At 46.9% G+C, this 25,624-nt stretch overlaps 2 protein-coding genes across 5 annotated transcripts; one reads left to right on the top strand and one right to left on the bottom strand.

Annotated features, from left to right (window-relative positions):
• Nucleotides 1-755: 755 nt before the first annotated feature.
• EIF2B1 (eukaryotic translation initiation factor 2B subunit alpha) lies at nt 756-8,584 on the bottom strand. The gene is made up of 9 exons (XM_036276675.1): nt 8,499-8,584; nt 7,299-7,400; nt 6,309-6,445; nt 6,082-6,198; nt 4,472-4,584; nt 4,095-4,163; nt 3,147-3,222; nt 1,615-1,740; nt 756-1,111 (listed from the first exon to the last, which is right to left on the bottom strand). The coding sequence occupies exons 1-9, from the start codon at nt 8,509-8,511 to the stop codon at nt 947-949; spliced, it is 918 nt and encodes a 305-aa protein (XP_036132568.1). The 5' UTR covers nt 8,512-8,584; the 3' UTR covers nt 756-946.
• A 127-nt stretch (nt 8,585-8,711) lies between these two features.
• Nucleotides 8,712-23,374, top strand: GTF2H3 (general transcription factor IIH subunit 3). 4 transcript variants are annotated; one of them, XM_036276671.1, is made up of 13 exons: nt 8,712-8,798; nt 9,769-9,848; nt 11,417-11,523; nt 13,342-13,508; nt 16,358-16,420; nt 17,543-17,572; nt 17,709-17,737; nt 20,047-20,121; nt 20,787-20,840; nt 22,557-22,625; nt 22,885-23,020; nt 23,140-23,176; nt 23,257-23,374. In XM_036276671.1, exons 1-13 carry the CDS (start codon nt 8,786-8,788, stop codon nt 23,324-23,326), a joined length of 930 nt encoding a protein of 309 aa, XP_036132564.1. In that variant the 5' UTR covers nt 8,712-8,785; the 3' UTR covers nt 23,327-23,374. The 4 variants fall into 4 exon arrangements, with proteins under 4 accessions (XP_036132564.1, XP_036132565.1, XP_036132566.1 ...); XM_036276672.1 differs by lacking the exon at nt 22,557-22,625; XM_036276673.1 differs by lacking the exon at nt 22,557-22,625 and having other exon boundaries at nt 22,906-23,020.
• The last annotated feature ends 2,250 nt before the right edge of the window (nt 23,375-25,624 follow it).

Raw genomic sequence — 25,624 nt, forward strand, 5'->3', positions numbered from 1 at the left:
GCGCAGGACACCAGCTTAGGGACCAGTTTTCTAGGGTTTTTCTTAGAACAGTCCCTGTTCTCGGGGAGTATCTGAAAAACTGAGGAAATAAGCCATATTCTGGGCAAGAAAACTATTATACCTTCTGTTGAATAAACTGCCTTTCTAATTGACTGTCTTCAGAGTGTGAATGTGGCCACACCGTCTTTGCCAAGATGGCCAACGGCCTGGGTCAGCTCTTAGTATTGATGCAAAACCATATCAAAGTCTTTCATGTCATTTATTTGAAAAGATGCTGAATTTGTTCTCAAGTACAAATCTGAAAAGTTGTTCAGGTCCCAAACCTGTTAAGATTCACATGTACAAATGTTCTGTAAGGCGTCTTCGAAAGTGGGGAGTCTGCAGGAAACTCCTGCTAAACGCCATTTCCACCTTCCTTGGGATCTCGCAGTTTCCATTCCGTTTGGCTCGATGCTGTCCAGGGGAGGGCGGCGCCTGGCTCGTGTTCGCCACGGGACGCCCGGTGCCAGCCGAGCAGGTGTTTGCTGCTGCTTGTAAGGCGCCACAGTATCACGTGTCGGGCAGCTGTTCATCATCGAAGCGATGCCTGCGCAGCGAGGAACACCCGCTCTTTGGGGCTGTGTGTCTTCAATGGGTGCTTTTGGCAAATCAGTGTCGTGCAGAGGGGTGAAGGGAGGGGTCTGGGGAGTAAGGACCCAATAACCTAACGTGTATTTTTCTAAACGAGTGAGTGAAAGTATCTGGAAACCGTCAGTACCTTTAGGCTGCGTTTTAGGGGAAGCAGGAACATGTTTAAATGGGGCTGAAAAGAGTAAAAACTTCGCCAGGACTTAGGATTTTAGGTCCTTAGTCCATAAATCTCTATTAAAAACCGAAGGCGCCAGGCCTGGCGCACGGAGGGCAGAGGCTCCTGACACCGCGAGGCAGCTGTGCAGGGGGGGTCCTGTCACAGGTACAGCTTGATGAGCTCGTCGCTGACCGCCGAGGGTGTCAGCACCCCCAGGTCTGTGAACAGCAGTGTTATTAAGGACGGGGAGGTGTAGTCCACCCATGGGTGCTCCTCTCTGAGATCTCGCCCCGTCTGCACAGACTTCAGAGTGTGCGCCTTGTACTGAGGAGACAAGAGGCTCGCGTTAGTCGGCCCCCACGTACTCCGGCTCTGCACTGAGGCCCTGGCCTGAGTGATCTGCGTGTGACCGCTGAACCTGCCCTCCGCACACGAGAGGAGCCAGTGACGAGCACATCGGCAGGAGGGCGGTGCTATGGGATGGCCTGGCCCAGAAGGCTACACCGCGTGTCCTCGCAGTGTGCTGGCCAGACTCCTCCAGACCCTCAAGGTAACAGCGTTTAGCATGAGCTTACCATGTGCCAGGCACTGTGCTCCACTCTGCCCACGGACTGTCTCAGAGTCTCAGTGACTGCTGAACTGTTTTATCATGGAGACAACGGAAGTTTGGAGCTCCAGCTGCAAGGTCGGTCAGCGGTAGAAAAGGGAGCCAAGTCCAGACAGCTGACTCCGAAGCTCGCAGTCCACTCCCGGCCCTTCCTGCCTCCCAGCCCGCACCCGAGGTTTCAGTTTAGACTCGGATACCCCTTCAAAGACGTAAAACTTGCCTTGAACTTCTCTGGGACGTCTTGCTGGTTTAGTGGGAAGAGCCGTACAAACTTGAAACTCTCTGCAACCACGTAAAAAGGCTTGTTCTGGGCCTTGGCGCACACAGCCATCTGGTTGGTTCCAATCTGGGAAGTCGGAGAAAGGAGACAGGCGTGATCTTAGCGCAGCTCAAGGGGAAGCAACAGAGACTATGAGTGAACGGAATACATGCAGTTCTGACTTGGGAACTGAAGAGGATCTTTTTAAAAAGAAAACAAAAGAGATTTTCCCAAAGATAAAGTGGCAGTGAACTCATGAAAAGATGCTCCAGGTCCTTAGCCACTAGGGAAATGCAGGTCAAAGCCATAATAAACTATTACTGCATACCTACTAGGATGCTATGGTTGGTTTTTTTTTTTTAAGTGTTGGCAAGGAGGAGAGAAATGAATCCTTGTACATTGCTGGTGGACAACTGGTGATTCCTCAAAGCCAAACACAGAATTGCCATGTGACCTAGCAGATCCACTCTTAGGTATGCCCACAAGAACGGAGACCAGGGACTCAACCAGGCAGCTGTGCACCCATGTTCACAGCAGCGTCACAATAGCCAAACAGGGCCCCGGCCGGTATGGCTTAGCGGTTAGAGCATTGGCCTGCGGGCCAGAGAGGCCCAGGTTCGGTTCCCGCTAAGGGCCCGTACCTCTGTAGCAGTTTGTTCCCGGCCCTGGCTGGGGTCGTGCGGGTGGCAACCAGTTGTGCCTCTCTCAAAAAAAAAAAACAAAACCCAGAAAGTAGACACTATGCCCATCCGTGGATGAATAGATGGACTAGATGTGGTCCTTCCCACAGTGGAACATGATCAGCCACAAGGGGGAACGAAATGCTGGCACACACATGCCACGCCCTCAGTGACCTTGGGAAACAGCATCTAAGTGAAAGAAGCCATGAGTCTACTCCTGTGCGGTCCCTGGAATAGGCAGAAATCCTGGAGACAGAAAGACTACGGGATGCGGGGAGCAGGAGTGGTGAATTTTGCTTCATGGTGACAGTTTCTGTTTGGGGTGATGGGAAAGTTGTGAAAACTGGTGATGGTACCACAACAGTGTGAATGTGTTTAATGTCATTGAACTGCACACTCAAGAATTGTTAAAATGGCTATTCTGTGTTATACATATTTTCACACACACAGAAAACAAACTATCATGAAATCTTCCCAGGTTAAGCATTGGATAGAGAAATTTTAACATATTCTATTGATGTCAAATACATTCAAAGGAAAAACCAACCAAAAAACTCAATTTCAGTTAAAACATGTTTTGCAGAAATATAAATCACATTCCCCTAACTTACACAGGATCAGTCTCCAAAGCAGAAGGGAACTTGGCCCAAACTGGACCGACCACTGCAATGGCCTCTGGGAGCTGGGAACCGAGTCACTGCGCCAAGCAGGACCAGGTGACTGAGCCACAACTTGGCTCGCACCGCTGCGGCGACCCGGGCCTGAGGCACATCCCGTGCCTGAACTCGGGACTGCGGAGAACAAGGCTCCTACCTTGTTGATAATGCCTCCGTTTTCAACAACTCCTTCAGCACCAACTATGACAATATCCACTTTCTCCATGATGTAGCTAAGGAATTAACAAAAAAATGTTTATGCTCGTTTCTTGGCTCCTGTTAGCAGCATCACCACCTGCAAAGATTAACATGCGTTTTCTCATGGTAAGTTCCCCTTGTAACTAATTTGCTCTCAAAGACCCTCCACACCTGACGCAGCCCCTGGCACCTCTGTCAGCTCTGCTGCCAGGGCAGTGAGACCTGTTTTGGCCACGACCCATTCACTCTGCCACCAAGGATGCGCACAGGCGTGCGTCCCTGGAGCAAGACCAGAAGAGCCGGCACTGACCGTGGTACGCGGGGTGCCCTGTTCTCTGCGCTGCTTCAGTCCGCACAGAACCGGCATTCACAGCCCTGACGCGGGCTTTCAGGGAGGGCGAAGGCCAATTCACCTTTCAAAGTGAGCCTCTAGTAGACTTCTTCCAAATGCTCACTCTTGAACACATTCCTAATGTCCTCACTCATCTGCCTTATGTGTTTTCTCTGTAAGATTGTTACTCCTGTTCTCTCCTGTGAGGTGCACCGACGGGTGACCTTGGTTTGAGTGGCATGGGTGAGACGAAGGACACCCACGTCTTCAGATGAAGGGGGAGCACTAATCACATGTGCTGACCTTAACCCGACCTTTGCACCTTTCTCTTCAAATGCACCATAATGCTACATAAACAACCCCCTCCCCAGCATCCTCCAGCCTGTCTTCTGTGTGCACCATCAAGACCCTGTAACAAGCTTGCTGGTCTAGGGCAGCTGTCAATCAAGAGGCAGGATGCTCCCCAGTGCAGGTTTATGAGTGGGGCTCAGACCTGCAATCTGCAAACCCTGGTCCAGGACAACCCTGGGACAGGCTGGGGACAAGTAATTACGACCAGGGACACAGGGTGCTTACCCCACAGCAGCATCCAGGACCACAGTGACAGGGACGTTGAGGTGGCACAGGGCTTTGGCCATTCTCTTACTGCAACGACATTTTGAAAACATCAGAGAAAGTCCCAGGAGTCCCAGACTGCTGTATGATGAGTCACTCAACTGACAACGCTCAGTCACGTCAGCTGTTCCTCGGACGTGACTACTAAATAAACCCCTCGGTCCCGCACTGTGACCCACTGTAACTTCACGGCCTCTCCGGGGGCAGGAGCAGGCGCAGTCGGGCAGTGCTGACTGGCACATCGGGGCATGTTCTGGCTCCTCTGACAATGGCCTCTAATCCTCAGTTTGCTCTTTAAAATGACGTCTGGACACACAGCCTAGTGCAGAGATACTTGCCCGGATAAGTCAGGCTGCGACTCGGTGATGTACACACTGAAGCGCTTCTTGGCCGCCACGGCTGCTTCCAGGACCTTCAGGACCACTCGGGAGTAGGCGTGAGTTAGTATTCTCTGTGGGCCGAGAAAGCTCCGTCAGGGGCAAGCCTCGGACGACCACCCACACCCTGGGCCGCCCTGATGCGTCCCTGGCACCCCGGCTCTCCTGTACGCTTCCTCCCAAACCAGCTGTGATCGGAAGGTCCTGGGTAGCGCCCCAAGTTTGAAGCCCACAACTAGCTGAAAAAGGTTTCTGCCAGAGGAATCTGTTGTGGGCCTCCTCCTCCCACAGCGGGTATGGAAGTGGGATCCCCACCCGTGGACAAAAGCCTTCATGTTTGAAGGCTCCGTTAGAGCCCTCTGGGTTGCTTTCCCATCTCTCAGCTGTGGGGTGCACACTCGGGCCAGGTGGTCCCACTGCAGCCGCATCCTGATTTTTCTCAAGGAGCCAAAATGCTAGTATCTAAATGTTGGTCAACTAATTATTTTACTTTTATGGACACCGTTTGGGGTGAACAACCCATTTGTGGGCAGACACCCAATGTGCAGACCACACCCCTCTCCTGAGGAACGGAGTACAGAGGACAGTGCAAGATGGACGGACATGGCTCCCCAGCCCCTTTCCGGCCCGAGTGCTGGTTAGAAATGCGGGTTCTCAGGCCCCGCCCTAGACCTACTGAATCAGAATCTGCATTTAATAAGCTCCCCGGGCTCCGCTCTACGTGTATTTTCCGTCGCGCTGCTGCAGGCTGGTGGTCCACGTTAAGGTGCACGGGAGCAGGCGAGACCCACAGAACACCGGCAGCTCACCGAGCTCACGCGGCCAGAAAGGGCTTTGTTTGCAATTGGCTTTTGTACAAGTCCTGCTCGCATCCGTGACGTCATTTATTTAATAACACACTTCAAAGTTTGGGGAGAGGGTGATAAAACATGATTTCAGAGTCGAAATGCGTGTCAGTGATTTTATGGTCTCTGGTGGTTTGCTGGCAGAAAGGAGGCACGCCGGTGGCAGACGTCATAAAAGTCTCACTGGCCTTGTGCTGGGAGACCGACCTAACCTGCAGCTCCGGTCTCGCCTCCCCCGCAGCACCCAGCCGCTTTGCATCCCTGTGACAGCGTTTGACATGAAGCTAAAAAATCTCAATCCAGTGCTGACCTTCACCAGGAAGACAGACAGCATTAACCAGTGACAAGAACTGTTCTGTGTTGATTTAACTCATATTAATGGAGTACATATCCAATAATACAAATATTTCCTTAGTAAGGCATCTTATTAACTCGAGAATCCCCCATGCTGTCCCACTGTGTTTCTCTGCCTGCTTAAAACAACATCTGTGACAATAATAGCCACGTTTACCTAGTGCTTACTGTGTGCCTGGTGCAATGCAGAGTCCTCCCAAAAACCCTGTGAGGTAGGTGCTGTTATTCTCTTATTTAGCCATGAGTAGACAGCAGAGAGGTTAAGCGACTTGTCCAAGGTCACACAGCAAATAAGTGGCAGAGGCAGGATTTTCCCCAGGAGCTGAACTCCAAAGGCCTTGTTCCCAGTTACCATATACGATATTGACTCACCGCCCCGTCTTTGATGAAAGTATGGCACAGATCTGCAATTTTACTTCTCGACAGCGATATTCTCCTGAGAAAAAGCTCCCCCCGCTCAATCATGATCTTTTTACACTTGGAGTAATCCTAGGAAAGGAAGGGCAAAATGAGGGCAAGGGGGAAGGCCAGGCAAAGCCGAGAATATTCGCAGCCAAACAGAGGAGTGGACAAGGAGCGCGAGGGAGGGCAGGGCTTACAGAGTACTCCAGGGAGGTGAGGCTGATGAAGCGCAGGAAGAGCTCCCCGCCCGAGGACACGGCCACGGAGGAGTCCACGCCACACAGGGTCTCTATGGCTCTGGTGAGATTCGCTCTCAGGCCCTGGATTGTCTCCCCTGGATTGATCACATGAAAAATGTGATGTTCATCATAGTATCACAGCCCCTTGGCGGGTCTGCAACTCCTTCATTTATTCATTCGACTAATATTTCCTGGGTGCATTCTGTGTGCCGGGCACTAGTCTAGATGCCAGAGATATATCCATGAACGAGACAGTCAGGGTCCCTGCTCTGATGGAACTCCCTTTCTAGTGGAAGAGGCAGAAAATGAACAAATACACGGAGAAATAAGGAAGTTAATGAGATTGTCACGAGGACAGAAAAGAGCACAGTGATGCAAAAGGCGAAGCTATGGTGGAGTGACTAGAGATGGCTTCCTGGAGTGGAGGCCATTCGAACTGAGACCTGAGGAGGAAAGGATCCAGCCACACAGAGATCCAGTGGGAACATTCCGGGAGCAGGCTATGATGATGCAAAGGCCCCGAGGTGGGAACAAACTCAGTGAGAAAGAAAGAGAGGCCAGCATGGCTGAAGCACAGGTCAGAGGGCGCACATAGAAGGAAATGAAGGAGCAGCAGCAGATGAGGTCTGTGAGGTGGTGCCGGTGAGGATCAGGTGTCTGGATGCTATTGTAAGTTGGAAAGCTGAACTGCTATAATTTAAGCTTCCAGGTCAAATTGATATAAAATGGTCACTCTTGATTCAAAGTATATTTCACTTATGAAAGGGAATCCATTTAGTGGTAACTTGGGGGCTCACTCCAGTTTAAAAGAAAGACTGAAATGAAAGAAGATGCTGAACTTGGGGAGACATTACCTTATATAGGCACACACACATCTCTCACTGTCTATACTTCTAGCAGTTACTAGAGACTTTCCCAAGTCCCAGTGTGTTCGAGGACGACCCTCACCTTTATCTCGCTTCAAGAACTCCAGCAAAGTCCGTATGGCAGCCACTGCTGAGGCCGTGTCAGGATCTTTTTTCATCTGAGACTTAAAGTATTCGATTAACTCTAGGAAGAGAGAAAAAAGTGATCCATCCAATCCATTTAGCAGGATGGAAGGCCAGAGAGCTTGTCAATAACTGTTGACCTTAAGAAGCAACATAAGCCCTGGCTAGTTTGGCTCAGGGGTTGGAGCATTGGCCTGTGGACCAAAGGGTGGCAGGTTTGATTCTAGTCAAAGGCATGTACCTGGGTTGCAGGTTAAATCCCCGGCCCTGCTCAGGGTCGTGTGGGAGACAACCAATCGATGTGACATCGATGTTTCTCTCTTTCTTGCTCTGTCTCTTTCCTTCCCTCCCTTCCATTCTATCTAAAAATCAACGGAAAAATGTCCTCGGGTGAGAATTAACAACAACAAAAAAGTTCATCATGTATTTAAAAGGACATGTCTAGGTTAAGTTACGATGCTAACTAGATATTCCAACCACTGTGTGCTGATATGGGTCCAAAAACAAGATGCATTCAAAAACTTTCTTTTCAGGGTGTCCGGCTTTAGGGGAATGACAATGGTGAACGGGGCTAGCGATGACATCTACTAAATGATACTGAAAGACCATTCTCCCTCTTGTCCGAGGCCCCAAGATGCAACCACCTTATGAATTTCTCCAGCACCCCTGCGACAGTCCATCTATGCTAAGTCCAGCCTGTTCACACACAGACTATTTACGTGCACGCAGAGGGCCAGCCCCCTTCATTTTTAACATGAAAGCTACAACAGCCCCTGTATTTCACTTCCTACAGCATTTTGGTCACCACACCGGACAAACACATCAAACACGCCTTATTCCCTTGACTCTCGTAGCAGAGTCAACAGGGCAGGGAGTCTTATTCTTTCCTCCTCCACCTGCGGGGACCTCAAGGCTCCTAAGACTCGCACGCTCCGTTCGCAGTCCCACTTTTTGGGACGAGGGCACTGGAAGGAAGCGCGGGGAGAGAAGGTGTCTGCGGATCCACGCGGGGTCCCTCCCCTGGATAAAGGACCACGAGGAGGATCAGAGGACCCACGTCCAGCCGAGCTCGGAAAGTGACCTCTCCCGGAGCCCAGGCTGGAGGGACGCCCGCGCGGCTCCGCTTGAGACCCAGCAGGCCCGTTCCGTCCCGATTTACCCTTGTCGTCCATGGCGTCCTCCGGACCGCGGAGCCCGGGGGGCCCGGAGCCGCCCGTGCCGCCTGGATTAAGCGCCGCGACCGCGCCGGCTCGGGGCCGCAGAGACTGACAGCGCGCGGCGCCGCTCGGAACTCCACTTCCGGCGCCTTGGGGGCGGGGCCGAGGGCGGGCGCCGGTCTGGGCCGCACCGCGCCTGCGTCACTCGGAGGCGCCGGAAGTCGAGGTGCGCGGCTTCCGGGATGCCCTCCGGACTCCCAGGGCTCTGAGCTGAGGGACTCCGCTCGCCATGGTGTCGGACGGTGAGGCCCGCGCCGGGCGGGACCCGGTCCCCGGCGCTGCAGGGACCAGGCGCGGCCAGGACCGGCCAGAGGGCTATATGCCTTGGGCTGGGCGGGACCTGTTTGGTTTTTAGGGCAGCAGCAGCGTGTTCACTCGGTCAGCAGTGTTGGGTCACCTCCCGTCTGCCAGGCGTTGTTTGCCCAACGCGCGGGGGGAGAACGCGACAGGCCCTCGTGGGGGTGACAGGCCGGTGGGTGAGACCGACCGTAGCCGAGTACACAGAAGTAATGTCGAAGGGGAACGAGAGCTATGCAAACAATATAAGGGGGTGATGTGATAAAGGGGGGGATGGGGGACATCGTAATACTGTCAGCAATAAAAAAATAAAAGATAAAAAAAAAAGAAGAGTTGATGGAGGAGGAGCTGCTTTAAATAGGAGTCCAGGGAACAGCAGCGATATTGAGACAGACGAATGCCGGGTCGCTGTGGCTCCCTGGTCGAGCGTCGACCCTGCACCAAGAGGGTTCGATTCCCGGGGGGGGCACCTGCCCAGGTTGTGGGCCCGATCCCCAGGGCGGGGCGTGCAGGAGGCGGCCAGTCCTGTTCTCTCTCATCGATGTTTCTCTCTCTCCCTCCAAAAATCAATAAAGAAATAATAAAATAAAATACAAACACCTTTGGTTCGTTTAAGACATATTTATTAAGCGTCCTCTATGACTGGGCAGCGAGCGAGGAGCGGCCGGTAAGCAGAAACGAAGCAGGCCAATCCCCGCCTGGTGGAGCTCACGTTCTGGTGTAAGCTGCCGTGGCAGAGAAAGACCCGAGAGCTCGCTCCGGGCCCGCAGAGCTCTCTCCACGTGTTTAAAAGAACTTGGCCTTCTGTTAATCTCATGATTGTCAGATCATAGTCATGGGAAGGCAGGTAGAATGTGAGCTCGGATTCACATTCCCGGGGCTAATGTTTTTTTGTTTTTGTCTAATAATTTTCAGAAGATGAATTGAATCTTCTAGTCATCATAGTTGATACCAACCCGATTTGGTGGGGAAAACAAGCATTAAAGGAATCCCAGGTAAGATTACTTGAGGAGGCCTTTGGGTAATTCTGGTTTAACCAAGTATATGTTTATGTTGCTTTGCCAAAAAAACAAAAACAAAAACACACAGCTTTAGTAAGGTATAATTTGTATATTATACAATTCATCCATTTTAATGTACAGTTCAACGATTCTCAGTAGAACCCACAATAAAGTTATGTAACCATGACCACAATTCTGTTTTAGAGCATTTCTATCACCCCAGAAAGATCCCTCATGCCTGTTTACAGTCAGTCACAGCTTCTACCCCTGATTACAGGCAACCGCTGATCTGCTTTCTGTCTCTATAGTGGACATTTCACATGTTGATTTTTTGAAATATGTGGTCTTTAAATAAAAAACTTTCTATTTTGATAGTAATTATAGACTCACAGGAGATTATAAGAAATGGCACAGAGAGGTCCCTGTGTGCCCTTGCCCAGCTTCCCCCAGTGGAAACATCTCCTATAACTGGTGCAATAGCAAAACCTGGACATTGACATCAGTCCACCCTCAGATCTCATTCACATCACAGCAGTCTTACATCCCTAGGTTGTGCGTGTGGTTCTTCTCTGCAGTTTTATTACCTGCACAGTTTTGTGTCATCTTCACAATCAAGAGACAAGTGCTCCATCACACAGGCGTGACTTTGTGCTCCCTTTGGGGTTGCTACACTTTTATAGTCCCTGGTCCCACTTTTTTTTTTTTTTTTATCCTCACCCGAGGACATTTTTCCATTTTTTCATTTTTTGTTCAGATAGAGTGGGAGGGAGGGAGAGAAAGAGAAAGAGAGAGAGAGAGAGAAACATTGACGTGAAAGGGACACATCGAGTGGTTATCACCCGCACAACCCAACCAGGGCCGGGGACAAACTGCAACCAAGGTACATGCCCTTAGTGGGAACCGAACCCGGGTCTCTCTGGACCGCAGGCTGACACTCTAACCACTGAGCCAAACCAGCCAGGGTGCCATGTTTGTTTATGATGTCTAAAATTTAAATGAAATCTTAATTATAGCAAAAGCTAGTGTAGGTATATGTGTAGCTAGTTTACTTTAAAATAGAGTGAAATTTATCAGTCTTTTATTTTCTGCCTGAAGTATTTTTTTCTTTAAGAGAAACATGCCTCATTCCAGGATTATAAAAATATCCACCCATGTTTTTAGTAATGTGAACATTTGTGAGAATGTAACTTCTGTGAAAGAAGGGCTGTAACTATAACAGGTGTTCAGCATACTTGCTGATTGAATGAACTGGAAACTTCTATAAGTCACCAATTTAATCAGCGTATCAGTATTCACTCCATGTGTAGCAATAGTTGGCTCTTCATTTCGTCACAGGAGATAATGATGTTTGCTATTCCCTACGTGTTACACAGAAAATGTTTGTGCAGTATTGTATGGATGTAGAAATGATCTCATAAGTAAAATTAGACAGCTGTAGTCTTCAAGTTTTTTAGGGGCAAATTTTCAGCAGTGAATACTTGTCTGAAATTTAAATGAAATCTTAATTGTTTCTAAAGCTGATGCAGGTATTTTACCTTTCTGATATCTTCTTTTTTCAATAGTTTACTTTGTCAAAATGCATAGATGCAGTAATGGTGCTGGGAAATTCTCACTTATTCATGAATCGCTCCAACAAACTTGCTGTGATCGCAAGTCACATTCAAGAGAGGTATGACCTTCATGATTACCTACTCAGTGCTTAACATCCGTGAGATTTGTATGCCATTTAGCATGTACTGTTCCTGCAGTATGTCACAGGATTTTTTTCTGTACCAGTGAGCCATACGTACAACATAAAGAATCAGTACATGTACACCTTGATGGGTGTGAGTATTGAAGGCCTCATCAGCTGATGTATAGTAGAGTAGCATCAGGTGTACATTTGACTTATACAGCTTCAACTGTATACTCTGGGCAACAAGGAGGGCTATCAAAGTGGGCTGGCAGCTCCCATTGCTGCTCCACTCATGGGACTGCCCCAGGGCACAGGTGAGAGAGAGAGGGTTCTGCTTTCCCTTCAGCCAGCCTGGGCTCCTGTGTACCTCTCGTGGTGTGAGAATTCATTGCTGTGTGTGATTCCGGTGTCTGTAAGTAAGGATTTCTCTTATAAATTGGCTTCTTAATCCAAGCCACCTATTTCGTCTGCTGCCTGGCTGGAGAAACTGACCTTTTCTAAAAAACAGGCTATGTTAGGGTCATGGCAAGGTGATGAATAGATCTGAAGCTGATGTGCCAATATGGCCACGTGTACAGCAAAGATTTGCATGAGTACTTTTGACTATATTTACTCATCACATGCATGGACTGTAGAATCTAATCTCCATGTAAGATACAGCTCTTTGTCTTTTTTTTAATCCTCACCGGTGGAAGAAGTAAGAGGAAGGGGGAGACAGAGAGAGAGAGAAAGAAACATTGATGTCAGAAATATTGACTGGTTGCCTCCTAGATGCACCCCAACCAGGGAATCAAACCTGCAACCTGGGTGTGTGCCCTGACTGGGCATTGAACCCGAGCCCTTTCCATGTGAAGGATGATGCTCAAACCAACTGAGCCACCCTGCCAGGGCTTTTCTCTGTCTTAATTAAATGTCCATCACAGTAGAAGTGACTTTTGTTTATCAACACATTTGGTGTAAGATTAGTGGATAGTCGGCAGATGTCTCGGTTCTCGGAGTGCCTTCCTTTGGTGTTTGGACAGAGCCCACGGGCCACCATGCAGCTGCTCCCGCTCCGACATCGTCATACATTCTTCTCAGAATAGAGAAAGATGATGCTGATCTGATTAAGATGTCACTAAAAGCTATGACAGGCTGTTTTCCCTTTTTTAGAAAAATCAAACATGTCTTACTATAAAAGTCATGAACAGCTAGAAGAATCTTTTAGGGACGCTTGGGACCAGATTTTCATTACTGGGGGAGATAACTATACCTCACATAATAAGCTAATAGTAGTTAGAATTCGGTCTGAATCTCCAGGTGTCCTCTGAGAAAGTAGAGGGAGAGCCCCCCTCAAGCGTTTCCAGAGGTGCAGCCTGTTTGTTTCCTCCGCGTTCAGAGACGGTCTGTGTGACTGACTCGTTCTCACTTTGCCTATTTTATGCATTTTTTATTTTTTTATTTTTTTCTTATCCTCACCCGAGGACATTTTTCCATTTTTTGTTCAGATAGAGCAGGAGGGAAAGAGAGGAAGAGAGAGAGAGAGAAACATCGATGTGAAGGGACACATTGAGTGGCTGCCACCCGCACGACCAACCAGGGCCGGGGACAAACTGCAACCGAGGTACGTGCCCTTAGCGGGAACCGAACCCGGGTCTCTCTGTACCGCAGGCCGACGCTCCAACCGCTGAGCCAAACCGGCCGGGACATTTTTTAAAATGAAATTATAGAGTCTTTGAGTCCAGGGTTAATGTGGTTTTTGTTTGTTTTCTCTGCTGACTTTCCTCTTGCTGTCTGGTGAGGGTGTAACTGGGTTTCTTCCTGCTGTTTCAGCCGATTCTTGTATCCTGGAAAGAATGGCAGACTTGGAGACTTCTTCGGGGACCCTGGCAACCCGGCTTCTGAATTCAATCCCTCGGGGAGTAAAGACGGAAAGTATGAGTTGTTGACAGCAGCAAATGAAGTGATTGTGGAAGAGATCAAAGATCTAATGACTAAGAGTAAGAGCCCCTCCCCCCATTATTGTTATTTTGCAAATGGAGTTGAAAGTGGGGGCCTTTAAGTCCAAGGATTTGAGGTTCTTCATACTACCTACTTGATTTTCTCTTCCTTTTTTTTTTTTCTTAATCCTCACCTGTGGCTATTTTTTCCACTGATTTTTAGAAGAGATAGTGGAAAAGAGGGAGGGAGAAAGAGAGACACACAGAGAGAAACATCGATGTGATAGAGACACATCTATTGGTTACCTCCTGCATGACCCTGACCTGGGCCGGGGATCCAACTTGCAACCCAGGTACATGCCCTTAACTAAGGATTGAACCCAAGACCCTTGATTTCGTGGGCAGTGCTTTAACTACTGGGCATACTGGCCAGGGCACTTTTATTTTTTTAAGTTGTCATCAGAGTCTGTGCATCGTTTATCTGACCGCGGCCGTGTTTGACACTGCTGCCCAGCCTCTTGTTTTTTTTGTTTTTTTTTTTATCCTCACCCGAGGACATTTTCCCATCTTTTTGTTCAGGCAGAGTGGGAGGGAGAAGGAGGAACAGAGAGAGAGAAACATCGATGTGAAAGGAACACATCGAGTGGCCGCCACCCGCACAGCCGACCAGGGCCGGGTACAAACTGCAACCGAGGTACGTGCCCCTAGCGGGAACCGAACCCGGGTCCCTCAGGACCGCAGGTCGACGCTCCAACCGCTGAGCCAAACCGGCCAGGGCCAGCCTCTCGTTCTTGACACACACTCTGGCTCTGAGCCTGCCCTATAGATCTGGTTTTCCTCTTTTTTGGACCATTCATCTATTTTTGACTTTTCCTTCATCTTGTCCCTTCAAATACATATTTTTATTCTGCATGGCATTTTTTTCTTTCTCTGTGTGTCCTCTTCCACTCTTATGTTTCTTGTTTATATGTGAATCCGTCCCAATCTTTGCCTCTAATCTAGTCTTTCTTTCAAGTGCAGATGTCTCCACTAAGTCCCACAGGGTCCCCAGATTAGTTTCATTTTCTTGTTCCCTCAGTTACACCAGTTCCATTCCCTGTTTTGCTCACCCACCTCCCCTCACTTTTCCAAATTCTAATTAGCTGTGGAACCCTATTAGTTTAGCCTCAGAATTACCTTCAGAGTCTGACCCCTTATTACCATCTGTCCTGTAGCTCAGCCTCAGTACTGCTGACATTTGGGGCTGGGTCATTCTTTGTAGTGGGGCTGTCCTGTGCTTCACTGCATCCCTGGCCTTGTCCACTAGATGGCACAAAGTTCCCCAGGTGTGACAACCTAGTATGTCTGCAGACACTGCCAAATGTCCCATGTAGGGCACAGTTGCCCCAGTTGAGAGCCGCTGCTGGAGGGCTCGGTAACAGCTTCTTAACCGACACCGGACTGTTCCCTTTCAGTCTTTCCACCTAGCCTCCAGAGCTCCCAAAACCAGAGCTGCTATGCTCTGGCTTAAAGGCCTTCTCTGGTTCTCTGCTCCAGTTCCTTGTTGTCTGCAGACTGTGTTTCAAACCAGCCTGTATCCGAATCACCTGGCAGGAAGGCGATTCTGTGAAGACAGAAAGTAGCTTCATGGTTTCCGGGGGCCTTCAAGGAGCAGGGAGTGACTGGGAATGGGCTCATGTGATCTTTTGGAGGGAGGGAAATGTTCTGAAGTTACATTATACATAATATTATCGAATCACATACTTAAAGGGAGTGAATTTTATGATCTGTAAGTTATAACCCAATAACACTGCTAAAAATCACCTGGAAGGCTTATTAAAATAAAGTGCTGGGCCCCCATCTGCAGGTTCTGATTTATTGGGTCTGGGGTGGTCCCAAGAACTTGTATTTCTATTAAGGTCCCACATGATGCTCAGAATCACACTCAGAACCTCTGGCCTCTAGGGCAGAGTCCTAGCTTCTCAGCATAGCGTTCGAGACCTTTCCTGGTCTAACCTCAGGGGGCGAGGGTGGAGGGGCTCGGTGCTCCTGGATCACTGCAGGTCCCGTTCTACAGCTGTCAGTTTGGGCTCCCCACCCTCTTGAGCTCCAGCTTAAAATTTTTGATATTGCTTAAGAGTGACATTTTTCGCCCAAGGCTACAAGCAAGTTGCAGACTTCTTCCCTGCTTGCCAGAGGAGTCCCTCCAGTCCTGTGCCTGGCCAGCCGCTCTCTTGGAGAATGGTGAGGGGGAGGTGGGGAAAGCAGGGCAGGGAGGCCAGAGCCTGGTCCAGGGCCACCGTCCAGGCCTCCTGAATTACACATGACCTTCTGTATTATGTAGGCCATGGGTGAACCTGAACTTTTTCAAATAACACCAGGGTTTCTTTATTGCAGTGAAATACATGTAACATGAACTGCACCACTTGGACCGTGTTAAAGTGAGCATTTCAGAGGCAGCACAGGCACACTCACCACGCTCACCACACCCCTCCCAGAACTCCTTCGTCTTCCCACCAGAACTCTGCCCTACCCAGTCCCGGTTTCCCCTCAGGATATTTTAAATTCAGAAAATGCTTTAAAAATTGCTCACTCAACCCAGGCCAGTGTGGCTCAGTGGTTGAGCATAGACCCATGCACCAGGAGGTCGCCGGTTTGATTCCTGGTCAGGACACATGCCCACGTTGTGAGCCCGATTCTCAGTGCGGGGCGTGCAGGAGGCGGCCAGTCAGTGTCACATCGATGTTTCTTTCTCTTCCTTCCTCTCTCTCTAAAAACCAATAAAGGAAAAAAAAATTGCTTACTTAGAACAAATTGCTGTTTTTACACCCAATTTGAAAGTGTTATGTCATTCTTGAAGAATGCTTTGGTTTGAAAATGATTTTAGTTCAAGAAATTCCCTTTTTATTGTTTTTTATTATTGCTTATAGGTGACATAAAGGGCCAACACACAGAAGCTCTGCTAGCAGGATCCCTCGCCAAAGCTCTTTGCTGTATCCTTGGCGTTGCACTCGTTTGGAGGCTGTCTCCTGGGCAGTGCCTCAGCTGTGCATCTCCTGGCCTGTGTCCGCACGGATGGAGGGCGAGTGTCAGAAGCTGTCTCCTGGGCAGTGCCTCAGCCGTGCATCTCCTGGCCTGTGTCCGCACGGATGGAGGGCGAGTGTCAGAAGCTGTCTCCTGGGCAGTGCCTCAGCCGTGCATCTCCTGGCCTGTGTCCGCACTGATGGAGGGCGAGTGTCAGAGGCTGTCTCCTGGGCAGTGCCTCAGCCTGTGCATCTCCTGGCTGTGTCTGCACGGATGGAGGGCGAGTGTCAGAGGCTGTCTCCTGGCTAGTGCCTCAGCCTGTGCATCTCCTGGCCTGTGTCCGCACGGATGGAGGGCGAGTGTCAGAGGCTGTCTCCTGGGCAGTGCCTCAGCCTGTACATCTCCTGGCTGTGTCCGCACGGATGGAGGGCGAGTGTCAGAGGCTGTCTCCTGGCTAGGGCCTCAGCCTGTGCATCTCCTGGCCTGTGTCCGCACGGATGGAGGGCGAGTGTCAGAGGCTGTCTCCTGGGCAGTGCCTCAGCCGTGCATCTCCTGGCTGTGTCTGCACGGATGGAGGGCGAGTGTCAGAGGCTGTCTCCTGGCTAGGGCCTCTGCCTGTGCATCTCCTGGCCTGTGTCCACACGGATGGAGGGCGAGTGTCCCAAAGCGGTGCTGCGCAGTGTATGTGGACGAGCTGTAAAAACTTGGGAAGAATGGGAAACTCGTTTCTTCAGCACGTTCTGCTCACAATTTTTTATTTTTTAAATAGAGAAAGAGAGAGAGAAACATCGACTTGTTGTTCCACATAGTGATGCATTCATTGGTTGAGGCTTGTCTAGTGATAGTTTCAGTTTTCTGGGACACAGGTACTTAGGTCGGGTTATAAGGCCCAGCTGGTTGCACTTGGTTGTTGGAAACCCCACTCCCCCTTGTTTTGTGTGTTTTTCATGGTATATAGAACGTTTCTTTTTTTCAGCTATGTGGATGCATACTGGGTTTATTTGCCTAAAATTTGAGGTTGTTTTCTGTTTACTATGAAAATTTATGAAATTCAATAATATTTTTAAGTTCCTTAACGCTGCGAAAATAAGACATCCACAGAATGAACAAGGAGGTTAAAGGTAGGAGCCTACGTTTTTCTATGATTTTGATCCGTATTTTACTACTGTAACATGGGACTGTAAAATTGGTTAGAAAACCTTATAATATGTTTAATAAGGTTCAGTTACATTGTAATCTGTTTTTATCTCTTTGTAGATAATCAGGAAATGAAGGCAAGGATATTGGTAAGATTTTTAAGAAGTCAATACTATATGTCAATTATAACCAGTTAGAATAAGACCCATTTACAATAGAAGCAGTAATATTAAATGTCCGAATTAGTTAACAAGCAATCTGCCAAACTGGTTATGACGGAAAACTAAAATTCTGAGAGGTGTAAAAGAATTGAATAACTGGAGAGCCATATTTTATTCTTGGATTTAAATCTTTCCAAAATTAAACTAAATTCATTGCAAACTCAGAATATTAATGATACCTTTTTTCTGACAGAGTGGGGGGATTGAACAAATTCAACAAATTGCCTGGCCCGTGTTGCTCAGTAGTTGAGTGTCAACCCCTGCACCAAGAGGTCGCCAGTTCGATTCCCGGTCAGGGCACATGCCCAGGTTATGGGCCAAATCCCCAGTTGGGGGCGTGCAGGAGGCGGCAAATCGATGTTCTCTCTCATTGCTGTTTCTGTCTCTCTCTCCCTCTCCCTTCCTCTCTTTCTAAAATTAATAAAGAAAAAAAAAAGTTAAAAAGAAAAAAAATCAACAAATTATCTGGAATAATAAATCGGTAGAATAGCCAGAAACTTTCTGGAAGAGAGTAAGTAGGAGCTGACCCCTTTAGGTGTTAAAACACAGTATGAAACTAGATAACTATGGTTTCGGTCTAGTGTGAGGCAAACAGAACGTGGACAAGACAAGTCCAGAGGTAAACTGAGGCACGTGTGGGAGCTTGGCAATAAAGGAAGCACTTTATTGTGAAAGCGATGATTCAGTAAAAAGTGCTGGGCCGATGGGTAGGCCACTGGGGAAAAGAAAGCTAAATGCCTACCTCGCTGCTTACACCTAAATACATTCTAGAAAAGATCAAGTATTCCAGTGTAAAAATTCAGGTCACACAAGTGCTGGAAGAAAACATCTTTATAAACGTGGGTTGGTGAGAGCCTTGATGTGAACCTTTAAGAGGAAGTTTAAGGCCTTAAAATAAAGAAATAAAACGCCCAAAACAAGGACAAAACAAAACTATTAGGAAAAGGTACATTTAGCAGAGCTGCTTGGCAGAGGATTACTGTAATATTTCTAAAGTAAAAACTGTCATAAGTTAACTTTTTTTTTTTAATCCTCACCCGAAGACACTTTTGCCGAGGACAGTTTTGCATTTATCTTCAGATAGAGGAGGAGGGAGAGACGGGGGAAGAGAGAGAGAGAAACATTGACTGGTTGCTACCCACATGACCCCAGCTGGGGCCGGGGACAAACTGCAACTGAGGTACATGCCCTTAGCGGGAACTGAACCCCCTGGGTCTCTCTGCACCGCAGGCCGATGCTCTAACTGCTGAGCCAAACCAGCCAGGGCTAAGTTAATTTTTTAAAGTCAGGGTTAGCCCAGCCAATGTGGCTCAGTAGTTGAGCGTCGACCCTGCACCAAGAGGTCACCGATTCAATTCCCAGTTAGGGCACACGCCCAGGTTGTGGGCCTGATCCCCAGTGTGGGATGTGCAGTAGGCAGCCGATTACTGTTTCTCTCCCATTGATATTCTTTCTCTAAAATCAATAAAGAAAAATATTTAAAGAATAATAATAAATAATAAATAAATAATAATAAAGTCATGGTTACTTTAAAGAAACAGGTAGCAAATGTAAGCAGTCTGCAAATGAGATGTGAATGTCAGTTAACCTTTGAGAACACATTCATTTCATTGTTTGCTTGCTCAGAACAGATGCAAGAAACCTGACAGTTTCCAGGATTGGGGGCGACGTTGGGGGTTATTCTTCCACGTCACTGATGGGAGGATAAAGTAGCACAACTCTGCTGGAGGGCAGCTTGATAGGTGGTCTGTTGTGCCAGGGTGAAATGTGCAGCTTTGCTAATCCTTGAGTCGTGCAAGGGGCATGTGAGTGTGTTCATCGGAGCGCTGTCTAAAACAGGATTGCACACTACTTAAGGTCCCCTACAGGTAACTGGGTACATAGCAGAGATTTGTGAAGTCAGCACAAAGGATGATGTCCCTCCAAACAAGCAGGTTGCAGGACACTAGGTGGAGCACTGTCCTTTCAGTGCGAGTTGGGGGTGTGAGTGTATATCCATTCCCATGCAGCTGCTCTCTAGTGAACCACCAACAAGGGTTATCTCTCGATAGGGGGGACGGGGGGACGTTTCCCCAGTCATCTTTACCCTTATAGGTACTACTTAGTGATGACAACTAAGTAGACAAATTAGACAAATTAGAAAAATAATGTCGGTTGTAGTTTGCAGTATGTCGTGATGTGGTGGGAGGGAGCCCTGGGATGTGTCTGCAGGGTGCTCACGTGGATGTGGTTTTCAGGTGATCAAGGCTGCGGAAGACAGTGCGCTGCAGTATATGAACTTCATGAATGTCATCTTCGCGGCACAGAAGCAGGTGGGTGGACACCCTCTGGTTCAGTAATGCTTGTTTCATAATGAAGGAACTAATTCCATTGTTTTGAATGACTACTTAGGGATGTTTTCTGACTAAATAGACTTATTCATGGACTAGGAATCTGGAGTCCATATTTTGTACAGTGATTTGAGTCTTAGACCCCTTGAGAACCTGATGCGTCCCTAGAAGAATGGGCATTCAAACAGGTTTTAATATGGATGCAGGCTATTCATGCAACTGTTTAGACAGTTCTTGGACCCCAGGCTAAGAATCCCTGGTTTTGCAGTTTGCAGTATAACTTGACGAATAGTCACTAATATAATTCTTCTTTGGTATGTTAAGAAACAAAAGAAAATTTAAAACTTGAGTTGTAACCTAAAATGCTATCGCTTTATAATCTCCATCTTGAAGTGCCCACATGATGTAGTGAGAAGATCATGGGCCTTGGGGACAGGCAAACAGGTTGACAGCACTGCCTCCCCCCGGCTTTGTGACCACATCCTGGCCAGGGCCTGGGCTGCAAAATGCTAATCAAATACCTACCTTGTACAGTTACTACGCATGTTAAGCCATTTTAGAGCAGAGCCTGGCACATAGTAGATGCTCAGTGTAAGATAGTCATTGTTGTCATCATTCCCATAATATTTTCGGAATATTCATTTCAGAATATTTTGATCGATGCCTGTGTTTTAGACTCCGATTCAGGACTCCTCCAACAGGTACGTTTTAAACCAGTGCTTGGTGTTCGTGGTTATGAAGCGTGGGGTGTTCTGTTACCTATTGTTAAACACCTTTCACCCATCTTCACCCATTTTTAGGGATTAGCTTTTATGATGCTATAGATTAGAGAACTAACATCTCTCTGGTCCCTTCAAACTTTTTATTTATATTTTACATAATGACTTGATTGACTTTGTAAAAGTGACTCATACATTAAAACAAATTCAAGCAATACAGAAACGTACTTATTTATATTTTGTTAATCCTCACTCGAGGATATTTTTCTATTAATTTTTAGAGAGAGAGAGAGAGAAAAGAAACATCAGTGTGAGAGAGATACATCAATTGGTTGCCTCCTGCACAACCCCAGCTGGGGCCAGGGATCAAACCTGCAACCCAGGTATGTGCCCTTCATTTGGAATCGAACCTGAGACCCTTGGGTCCAAGGGCTGACGTTCTAACCATTGAGCAAATCTGGCCAGGGCCAGAAAAGTATTTTTAAAAGAGTTTAAAAAAAAAAATTCCCTTCAAATCCTATCATCCAAAAATTGCCATTGTTAATATTAGGAAACCAGAATGACAGATCTCTTTGTATATAGATGTAGACTTTTAGAGAGAGGGAGAAACATCAATAAGAGAGCATACTATCCATCGGCTGCCTCCTGCATGCCCTCACTGGAGAGTGAGCCCAGAACCTGGTGTGTGCCTGACCGTGAATCAAACTGGCAACCTTTCAGTTCATGGAGTGACACCCAACCAACTGAGCCACACTGGCCAGGGTGGACCACAGTTTTAAAGAGTTAATTTTATAGCATGAATTCTATATCAAAGTTGTTATTTAAAAAATACAATGAGATTCTCCCTATTTTTTGGGGGGAGGCAAAATAATAATAATAATAATAATGAGGCCTGGCCAGTGTGGCTCAGTGGATTGAGAGTTGTCCCATGGACTGAGAGGTCCGAGTTCGATTTCTGGTTGGGGCACATGCCCAGGTTTGGGTTCGATCCCCAGTGGGGGGCATGCAGGAGGCGGACGGTTGATGTTTCTCACATCGATGTTTCTCTCTCTCTCTCTCTCCCTTCCTTTCTCTAAAAAATCAATAAAAACATAAAAAAATAAAATATAATGAGCTTTGGCTGGTTTGTTTCAGCGGTTAGAGTGTGTACCTGAGAACAGAAGAGTTGAGAGTTCGATTCCCAGTCAAGGGCACGTACCTCAGCCGCAGGTTTGCTCCCCAGCCCCAGTCAGGGTCATGTGGGAGGCAACCAATCAAAGTTTCTCTTTCGCATCCATGTTTCTTTCCTCGCTCTCTCCCTCTCGCCCTCCCACTCTGTCTAAAAGTCAATGAAAAAAATATCCTCAGGTGAGGATAAAAAAAAAAGATAATAAAAATTACAGAGAAAATGAATAAACGTGGTAAGAATAAAAATGTATCAGTAGCAGACAGAAGAAGGGACACACACTGTGGTCCTACGCTGTGGTCCTACGCTGTGGTCTCTGAAGAGTGGAAGGCTGCGAGCCAAGGGCAAAAGTAAGATGTGTGAACATCCTGAACGGTAGCTGGAAGTTCCTGGTCCTCACTCCGGGAAGGGTTCCTTTGGATTTGCTGGGTCATATGCTCTTTTGGAGACCGAAAGAATTACTGGTGGGAATTACGTCCCCTGGAAAAGCTAAGCAAGTCCTAGTGTGCTTGAGTCCTCTGTGTGTCTTGCAGGCTTGTGACATCACGGGGGGCCTGTACCTGAAGGTGCCTCAGATGCCATCCCTTCTTCAGTATTTACTGGTAAGACTCATGACAGTGAACCTGACACCTTGAGTTAGTGAGACTCGTTTCCTGGGGAAGGAGGGGAGCAGGATGGCTAGTGCTAGTCACTGGAAGGAAGGATTGAAGCGGTGACCTAGGGGTCTGGAAGCCGAGAAGGGTGGACTTCGGGGAGTCTTTGATCCCTGTAAGCTGTGTGCAGAATGCTGTACGCTGTGCCCGTGTGTGGAGGTGCTCAGCAATTGCTGAATGTGTGACAATGCTTTTTTTTTTCCCACAGTGGGTTTTTCTTCCTGATCAGGATCAGAGATCTCAGCTCATCCTCCCACCCCCGATTCACGTTGACTACCGGGCTGCATGCTTCTGTCACCGAAACCTTATTGAAATCGGCTATGTCTGTTCTGTGTGCTTGTCAAGTAAGTTCATGGACAATGTTTTTCCGTTTTTGCACGTTGGAGGGGGCTCAGACAATATTTCGACTGTATGGTTCTAAACCGTCCTGTTTTTTTTTTTTGTTTTTTTTTTTAATTTACAGTATTCTGCAACTTCAGCCCCATCTGCACCACCTGCGAGTAAGTATCGTTGAGGTTGTGTGTCTGTCTGTGCATTAGAGTTGGAGCATTAAAGGGTGTTCTCCCCTGTGTCATTCCAGGACTGCCTTTAAGATTTCTCTACCTCCTGTACTGAAGGCCAAGAAAAAGAAACTGAAAGTGTCTTCTTGATGATAAAACTTTTCCCCATCTTGTAGGCCTCTTTGTAGAAATTATGTGTGTGTGGTGGGGGGAGTCTTTGTAGGAAGGCTCTGAAAAAAACACAGGTATGTATAAGAATTTTTCATGAAGTTTCTTACAGGATATAGTTCTAAAAAGTCACCCTCATTCTGTACTTCGGGGGACGGATTTACATGAACGAGTCATTCTTTTTAGTATACATACCCTAAAGTGTTTCCAGACTGGTTTCTGTCCAGAAAGGGGGAAGAAAGCACACAGTTGTGACTTTTTAAAATATGGACGATCATCTGTCAAATCAGCTGTCCTGACTGATGATAGGCCTTAGAACTCTTACTGTAGCATGTTACCTGTGAAATTTGAAAACGGTTGCAGAAAAAGTGGAGTAATGGTGTTAATGAGTATGGAACCTTCTTACTTGAATCAACTGATAAGTTCGACAGCGGTCACGTAAATCAAATCCTTATTGCTTAAATTAAGGTTTAGCTTCAGAGATTAGCAGTTATTTATTCTTTTGTGTGACATCAGTAGATGTTTGGACAAAGATATCCAAATAATAATAGTTTGTCATGGAGTCACTACAAAATGTGATGTTAAATGAGTAAGGGAGTGAGTGCAGGAGGCTGGGAGCAACTTCTTCCTCAGAGACTGCTGTGTGCAGAGCGCTGTGAACCTGATGTCTGGGCGTGCCGGCTCTGCCGGGCGGGGGGTCATCCTTTCTGGTTAAGTGTCGCCCGCAGACTGAATTATTTCCTTTCTCAATGGGGAAGAGGATGAAAAGCTTTAATATCGGCGAATTGTTTTCTAGAAGCTTTGGACATAATACTGAAAACTTCTGTTGGTTCAAAAGAAAAATTATTTGTAATTTCAACAATAAAAAACTTATTTTTTTATGTAACCATGAGGTTATCAAAAGTTTTTACATTCCAACATAGTGTAGGAAGGGTTTTCAGGAACGGTGGCTGGTTTGTTTTGTTTTTAAAAGTATGTTGACAAAGTGTGTATCCAATGTTGTATATGAATAAGATTTAAAATTTTCTCTTTATACCATCCCAGAAACTGAGTCTCATTTAAGTAACTTGGTGGTGTTTGGTTAGATTATTTCAGGTAGATTTTTATTCTGGACTTAAGATTTAATTAACTACAGATTTTGGTGGTAACTTTGCAAGTATTTGTTAATCCTTGAGTTTGAGAATATGTTTGTCTTTTTAAAAATAATATTTAAAATTTGTAGCCTAACTAAGTGTAATGGAAATCACTATTTTTAAGTCTAGGAAAGAAAGTGTTAGATATCTAAAACACGAATAATTTCAAGCAATTTGATAAGGTTTTTGTTATTTTTCATTGGAAATGTTTTATATGCTGTCTTAGTTCTGTTTGTTTTATTTTTAACGGTTGTGTTTATGGTTTATTTTACATACATTTTTGTAATAAAATAATTTAAACTTTTATATTTGCTTGAATTTATTTCATACTCATTCAACTCTTCAACTGTGTACTTTTTAACTGGATTTGGTCAAATATCAGACAACTTTTTATTCAGGTCTGAAAAAGTTTAATTTCAAATCTTGCTAAAATTATTCATGAAAATGTTGCAAATATTATGGAATAATAGATTAATATGAAATATTTAATATAAGACTTCTTAATATGAATGGATTAGTAGAAAGATTTGGTATTTGCTTGTAATTTTATGTTGGGAGCAAGATTAGCAAAATTTCAATTATTTGGTATTCTCATTGGATAAAGCAGGCTGGTTATAAGATACAATGTTTTTATGCCAGAAAAGTGTGGTACTTTATTATCTCACAATAAGTAATTTTAAAACCATGAAATCTGGCCTGGCCAGTGTGGCTCAGTTGGTTGAGCAGAATCCTGTGCTGCCAAAGGTCACCTTGGATCCCGGGTCAGGGCACATGCCCATGTTTACAGGCTGGATGCCCAGTCGGGGTGTGTTTGGGGGGCAGCCAATCGATGGTTCTCTCTCACATCGATATTTCTCTCTGTCTCTTTCCCGCCAGCTCCAAAAATCAATGGAAAAATATATCCTCTGGTGAGGATTAACAACAATAAAAGCAAAACTGGTTCAGCAACACAATTATGGTACTGCAGCCTCACCCCTTTTTTGTCCCTCCCCTAACAAACCCGTGAAAGTCGTTTATTCAGGCGCTTGTTTAGAAGCCTGTGGGCTCCTGGTGAAGTTAACGCGGGGGCAGGAAGCTAGATTTTAATCTCCAAGGGGACCCCTGTATTCACGATCCTTTGGGTAGGCTCAAGGCTTGTGGGCGGGGC

This window comes from Molossus molossus, unplaced genomic scaffold (assembly GCF_014108415.1).
Source record: "Molossus molossus isolate mMolMol1 unplaced genomic scaffold, mMolMol1.p scaffold_m16_p_22, whole genome shotgun sequence".
Classification (NCBI taxonomy): domain Eukaryota; kingdom Metazoa; phylum Chordata; class Mammalia; order Chiroptera; family Molossidae; genus Molossus; species Molossus molossus.